The following is a 7,315-nucleotide window of genomic DNA, read 5'->3' on the forward strand; positions in this document are numbered from 1 at the left end:
CTCCACCTGAGTGTTCCCTTTGGTGTACTGGGTTCTCACTGTCAACCCAGAGAAACAAGGAGCTACTGCCACCAGTGAGAAGAGCTGGAGAACTGTCCCAGCCCCTTCCCCTTAGGTGGCAACACTCTGCCACGTGGCCCATATCATCTCTTAGAGTGTCCCAGGGAATAATGGCCCAGCAGCCTCAGTGTCACTTGCTCTTTCAGTCACCCTGTATTGGCTCCGCCTTTTTCTGTCTTACATCTTCCAAATAAACTAATTGCCTCAAATTCTTATCTCAGGGTTAATTTATGGGTACCAAAATCAAAGACAGCCTCAATAAATTGGCAAACCATGTCTGTGATTCTGGAAAAGAACCCTTGTCATTCAGAGTCTTTGATAAGTTAATATGTGGAAGGTGGCCAGCAAAGCTGCCTGGCTCCTTTTCAGGACAACGAAACTGTGATGAAGGCAGCAGGAGTAAGGCTTGGGTCATCCTTCCAGGCTCAGGGCTCTGACCCTTTCTGGGAAACCTGAGTAGGGAAGGCAGGTGTCAAGCCAGTGCTAGGAGGTCAGGAACATTTTTATTTTTTCTTTGTGGTACTTTTTGTGTACCACCTCCTCACAACATAATAATTACACTGTGAAACCCTGAAAACTGCTAAATTTCACCCAATTTGGTTTAATGTTTTCAAGCAGCTTGGAATTGTATTAGAGATGCTCAGACGTTCCCACAACCCAGTTTCTATTTAAAAACTGCCTCTCTATTTAAAGTTCATGATACAGGGAATAAAAGAGAAAAAAGACTTACAAAACTAAATGGAACATGAGTAGACAAAAAAACCCAGTTTGATTCTAACAAAGCTGGAAAATTATAACCATCCATGGCCTCATGTCTCAAGTCTGAGGATTTTTCCCCTTTCTGGTTGTTTGCAAACTAAAATGAAATTTTATTATAGGTTATTCAGTGAGCTTTTTCAAGTTCTTGGCCCACAAAAGTCCATACTCAATATGTAGCATGCTATTTAAGCTCCTTGTACAGATGGGAGAGAATGGAACTGAAATAAAGCAGCTAGTATTCCAGAGCTGTAACAGTTTTCCCCCAATGTGGCCACATTTTCCCAGTGCTTAGCCAGTGACCCAGCAAAGCTGCGGCTCCTTTTGTGAACAACAAAACCATGATGAAGGCAACAGGAGTCAGAAAACTATTCACTGCAGGAAGTCCCAGTATCCGGTGAGAAATAAGAAATACAACAGCACAGGATGCGCCTTGGGTCAGGGAGACTTGAAAAGCCCACAGCCTTTGCGTGCTCTGTGCCAGAGTGTCAGTGTCTGAACCCTCCACTCCCCTCTGAACTCAGTTGTGGCAGCTGCTGTCACTCTCAGGTTTCTAGCCTCTGGCTGAGGGCAACACGGAGGCTGTGATGGCCACCTCCACCAACCTACTGCTGCTGCTACTGCTGCTGCTGCTCCTGAGCCCGCCTTGGATGGGGGCTGGTGCTGAGGAACAGGCTGTGGTATGTTCGGGAACTGCCTGCTATTCAGCCCACTGGGGCAAGCTGAGTGCCGCTGAGGCCCAGGTTCACTGCAGCAAGAATGGGGGCAACCTGGCCACGGTGAGGTCTGAGAAGGAGGCCTGGCACATTCAAAGAGCGCTAGCCCAGCTCCTAGAGCCCGGGGTGCCCCTGGAAACCCAGAAAGGCAAGTTTTGGATAGGACTCCAGCGGGAGAAGAGGAAGTGCTTGGACCCTAGCCTGCCTCTGAAGGGTTTCAGTTGGGTGGGTGGTGGAGAGGAAACATCTTATTCCAACTGGCACAAGGAGGTCAAGAGCTCTTGCATCTCCAAGCGCTGTGTGTCTCTGATGGTGGACCTGTCCCACTTGTCTCTTGCCAGCCACCTCCTCAAGTGGTCTGAGGGCCCCTGTGGGAGCCCAGGCTCTCCTGGAATCCGCATTGAGGGCTTTGTGTGCAAGTTTAGCTTCAAAGGCATGTGCCAGCCCCTGTCTCTAGGGGGCCCAGGACAGGTGAACTATACTACTCCCTTCCAGGCTACCACCTCCTCCTTGGAGGCTGTGCCCTTTGCCTCTGTGGCTCATGTGGTCTGTGGGGATGGGGATAAGAGGAGGCAGCATTTCTTCCTATGCAATGAGAAGACCACTGATGTATTTGACTGGGACAGCTCAGGACCCCTCTGTGTCAGCCCTGAGTTTGGCTGCAACTTTAATAATGGAGGCTGCCATCAAGACTGCTTCGAAGGGGGGGATGGCTCCTTCCGCTGTGGCTGCCATCCGGGGTTCCGGCTGCTGGATGACCTGGTGACCTGTACCTCTCGGAACCCTTGTAGCTCCAGCCCATGCAAAGGGTTGGCCACATGCATCCCTGGACCTTCTGAGAAAAACTACACATGTCTCTGCCCCCAAGGCTACCAGTTGGACTCGACTCAGCGGAACTGTGTAGACATGGATGAGTGCCAGGACTCCCCCTGCACACAGGAGTGTATTAACACTCCTGGGGGCTTCCACTGTGAGTGCTGGGTAGGTTATGAGCCTGGAAGCCCTGAAAAGGGAGCCTGTCAGGATGTGGATGAGTGTGCTCCTGGCCACTCACCCTGTGCCCATGGCTGCACCAACACAGATGGTTCCTTCTACTGCTCCTGTAAGGATGGCTATGTCTTGACAGGGAAGGATGGAACCCAATGCCAGGATGTGGATGAATGTGAGGGCCCAGAAGGCAGTATATGTGACAGCCTATGCTTCAACATTCTAGGGTCCTTCCGCTGTGGATGTTTACCAGACAGGGAGCTGGCCCCTGATGGGATCTCCTGTATCACCAGTCCCACATCCCTGGGACCATCTGTGGAGCCTTCCCATGGGCAGAAGACAGGAGATAGAGAGGGAAGACTTGTGCTTTCTATCACAACATCAAGTCCAAGCGAGCACCTTGAGGATACATCCAATGTGGCACCTACCATGAGAAGACCCTTCCTCACACCCAATACCCCCATCACTCCAATGTCACTCCAAACTCCAGCTATCAATGGGTCCTCTGGCATCTGGAGGGAGCCAAGCAACCACCACCCTACGGTCACCACTGGCCTTGAGGAGTCTACAGGAGGGAATTTCATGGTCCAACAAAGAGATGATGGCACCGACAGGCAAAAGCTACTTTTGTTCTATATCCTGGGCACTGTGGTGGCCATCCTACTGTTGCTGGCTTTGGCCCTAGGGCTCCTGGTCTACTGCAAGCGGAGAGCCAAGAGGGAGGCAAAGGAGAAAAAGCCCCAGAGTGCAGCAGATAGCTACTCCTGGATTCCAGAGCAAGCTGAAAGGAGAGCTATGGAAAACCAGTACAGGTAAAGGAGACTGGGGTTGCCCTGGGGCAGGAGGGGGCAAACATAGAGAGGTGGGTGGGCAAAGACTCCCACACAAACAGGCAGAAGGCAGGGGTAGCTGCTGTCCATGTCAGATGATAAACCTAACCCTGCTGCCAACCTAGAGGCATGCTGGAGATCTCTAAGAACAGTTGCCCTATTTATAGCTGGGGTGCACATGGGCCTTCCTCAGGATATAGACATGCTTGGCAAGGTGCAGCAGCTCCCAATGCTGTCATCTTCTGTTTTCTATAGCCCAACAGCTGGAACAGACTGTTGAAGATGAGGTGGTCCCAAAGACACTGTCAGTCTGCTGCCACCATCCTCAGAGCTTAGAGCCCTTCTCAAAAGGGAGAACCTGCAACCTTCTGAAAGGCTGGATTGGAATCTGAGAAAACAATTGTAAACTTTCTCTATAAAAGCCTGGCAAACTGGAATATACAGGTATATTCTAAATGTGTATGATATTCCTGAAGTGGAATAGATAAATCATGGTGTCTTTTTGGAAATTTTTGAATATTAACAATTTGTACTCATTCTTCTTTTTCAAATTCAAATATGACTACTTTCATTTTTTGCACTGATTCTGAACTATAAGTCAGGTGCTAATGGGTTTCCCTTGAGCTACTTTTCTGATCACTGGATTTATGTAAAAAGAAAAGGGGTCCAATAATGTTAATTAGGACTGATATAATTTGTTCCCTTTAGTATAATGGAGACTAAGTCAATTACTGTTTAATTATATAAAAAGTTTTTTTAAGAGGAAACATATTGAGAACTGAGACCATATCTTTGCATTTACATTTATACTTAATTGCCTAGTTAACAAGGAGGCAGGGACTTTGGAAATCGCATTTCCCATTTTTAGGTTTATAATTTTATTGGGTTTATTTGCCAGTGAAGCCTGAAAAAATGTGTTAAAAGTTATATGAAGAGAGTTAAAATAATTTTGAAAAGAAATAATCTTAAGTGCTGAAGAAAGAGGCCAGGGTTTTTTTCCCCCCACAAATACTTGAATCTAAATTCATGTAATTGTTCTGATGCTAACGCAGGCTTAAATACTGATGAGATAAACACTCATAAGGAAAAAGCCAAAGATAACTTTTCTCTAAGCCTGAACATCACCATCTCAGCAGGCTGCCCTGCCTTTACCTCAGGCAGCTCTTGATCTGGGTGATTTGGCTATAAAGGGAGGGTATAACAGAATGTCTCTCATTATGATTGCTTCTAAAGGTTGTGTGAGTGAAATGACTTGCTGAGTCCTGAAAACTGTCATCATAAAGCTTTTTAGTGCAGTTCATAGTTAACATTGCATCTTGACAACTTGATTCTGATTTGTGACTATAGCACACAAGAAATTCAGAGACGAGTCAGGCCAGATGATTGTCCCATTGCTTCTGCAGAAACTTATGCCTTCTTTGTCTCTTTTCCCTGTAAAGATGGGTGGAGTGGGATTGAAAAGAGAAAGAGAGAGAAGTATCTTTTCAGATCCTTTGTCCATTTTTTAATTGGTTTGTTTGTCTTCCTGGAGTGGAGTCCTGTGAGTTCTTTATATATTTTGGAGATCAAACCCTTGTCTGAGGTGTCAAGAGCAAATATATTTTCCCATACCATTGGTTCCCTTTTCAATTTGCTGATGTTTTCTTTAGCTGTGCAGAAGTTTTTTTTCTTATTTTGATGAGATTCCATTTGTTTATTCTTTCCATTATGTCCCTTGCTGTAGGAAATATATCAGTGAAAATATTGCTACATGGAATATCTGAGATTTTCCTGTCTATGTTCTCCTCTAGGACTTTTATGTGTCCTGACTTATATTGAAGTCTTTTATCCATCTTGAGTTCATTTTTGTGTACTGTATAAGTTGGTGGTCAAGTTTCATTTTTTTTTTTGCATGTAGCCGTCCAGATCTCCCAACACCATTTGCTGAAGAGGCTATTTTCACTCCATTTTATGCTGCTGCACCATTTATCAAATATTAATTGACCATAGAGACTCAGGTTTAGTTTTGGGCTCCCTATTTTGTTCCAATGATCTAGGTGTCTATTCTTATGCCAGTACCAGACTATTTTTATTACTGTGGCCTTGTTAATATAGTTTGATGTCAGGTATGGTGATCCCTCCTATTTTGTTCTTTCTCAGCTATTTGGGGTTGTTTATTGTTCCATAATATTTTTTTAAATGTTAATAAACAAATTAATTATGTTCCATAATAATTTTTTGAAATGTCTGTTCTCTATGAAATATGTCATTGTTATTTTAATAGAGATTGAGTTGAATTTACAATTTACAGAGGGTCCAAAGACATATGAAAAGATGCTCAGCATCACTAGCCATCGGAGAGATGCAAATGAAAACCACAATGAGATATTGCTTCACAGTTGTCAGAATGGCCGTCATAACCAAGTAAACAAAAAACAAAGTTTGTAGAATAAAAGGGAACCCTAGTACACTGTTTGTAGGAATGCAGACTGGCGCAGCCACTGTAAAAAACAGCATGGCATTTCCTCACAAAACTAAAAATGGAACTGCCTTTTGACCCAGACATTCCACTGTTAGGACTATACCCTAATAATCCCAAAACACTAATTCAAAAGAAACTATGCACTCCAGTGTTCATAGCAGCACCATTTATAATAGCCAAGTTTTGGAAGCAACCTAAGTGCCCATCAGTAAATGAATGGATCAAAAAACTGTGGTACATGTACACAATGGAATACTACACAGCAGAAAGAGAGGAGCTCCTGCCCTTTACCAGAGAATGGATGGAACTGGAGAGCATTATGCTAAGTGAAATAAGCCAGGTGGTGAAAGATAAATACTATATGATCTCACCTATGAGTGGAACCTAATTAACAAAACAAACAAGCAAACAAAAAAATAACCAGAGACATTGAAATTAATAACAAACTGACAGTAACCAGAGAGAAGATGGGAGGGGATAATGGGAGAAGGGGGAAAGGTTGTGAAGGAACATGTATTAAGGACACATGGACAAAGCCAAAAGAGGGTAGGATAAAGGATGGGAGGTGGAGATGGCTGGGGTTGGGGGGAGTGGTGGGGAAAAATGGAGACAACTCTACTTGAATAACATTTTTTTAAAAAGAAAGAGCATCGGGGGTGGGCTGGGAAGGGAGTAAAAGGCAGAAAACTGTACTTGAAAAATAATTAAATTAAAAAATTTAAAAACTGAAAAAGAAAGAGAAAGAGAATAACCAAAATCTTTCACAACTACAAAAATTGCTCAAAACAACTTTTATTTATATCTTCATTTTTAAGGGCTCGCTTGCAAAGGTTTCCCCTCATGATGTGGTCAGTAATGTGAGGTTCTGCATGTGTAGACAGAAAGGAGGCAGTATGGTCAAAATTGTTAGAACTGCCAGAGTGATATTGCAAGACCTCCGATGGCGTGGTGACTTTCTCTTGCCACCTTGCAGACAAAAATAATGTTTTTCCTTCCAGAGACCCCAAACTGTATCTCAGAAAGTGGATACCCTATTGTCGGCGTGTCAAACTCATTTTCACTGGGGGCCACATCAGCCTCATGATTGCCTTGAAAGGGCTGAATATAATTTTAGGACAGTATAAATGTAATCACTCCTTAACAGTTAAGTGAGAGCTAGGTGCTGCCACCAAGTAGAAACAAGGTGCAGGGGAGGGGGATAAAATAAGGTGGAGGGCTGAATTCAGTCCACGGGCCTTGTGTTTGCCACCTGCGCCCTATTGTTTCTAGTTTTGCCTTAGAAATGCCACTGTCCCAGAGTTCAACACTGTGGGTGTGAGTAATGGCAGGTACACAGCCAGTCTTCAGAGTTAAGTGCATTATTTTTTGGCCAGTTTTGAAATGTAGATGCTACAGTTTATTTTTTTTAAGAAAATGGAAAACTGCAGGGGAGTGTAAAAGGAAAGATGAAGGCTCTGGGGTTTGGAACTTCTGCTTTTTAAAGTCAGTTTTCACTTGGAATAAGT

The 7,315-nt window shown here is 44.2% G+C and overlaps 1 protein-coding gene across 1 annotated transcript; it reads left to right on the forward strand.

Moving 5' to 3' along the window:
- Positions 1-1,301: 1,301 nt before the first annotated feature.
- Positions 1,302-6,350, forward strand: CD93 (CD93 molecule). The gene is made up of 2 exons (XM_037136681.2): positions 1,302-3,331; positions 3,605-6,350. Exons 1-2 carry the CDS (start codon positions 1,404-1,406, stop codon positions 3,627-3,629), a joined length of 1,953 nt encoding a protein of 650 aa, XP_036992576.2. The 5' UTR covers positions 1,302-1,403; the 3' UTR covers positions 3,630-6,350.
- The last annotated feature ends 965 nt before the right edge of the window (positions 6,351-7,315 follow it).

Source organism: Artibeus jamaicensis, unplaced genomic scaffold (genome assembly GCF_021234435.1).
Source record: "Artibeus jamaicensis isolate MK-2021 breed Jamaican fruit bat unplaced genomic scaffold, CSHL_Jam_final contig_320, whole genome shotgun sequence".
Classification (NCBI taxonomy): domain Eukaryota; kingdom Metazoa; phylum Chordata; class Mammalia; order Chiroptera; family Phyllostomidae; genus Artibeus; species Artibeus jamaicensis.

What these genes read in the sequence shown, in the direction of transcription:
- CD93 (XM_037136681.2), top strand. Translation starts at nt 1,404, where the DNA reads ATGGCCACCTCCACCAACCTACTGCTGCTGCTACTGCTGCTGCTGCTC. An exon ending in GCTATGGAAAACCAGTACAG is followed by an intron (nt 3,332 to 3,604) that starts GTAAAGGAGACT and finishes TGTTTTCTATAG; the next exon opens with CCCAACAGCTGGAACAGACT.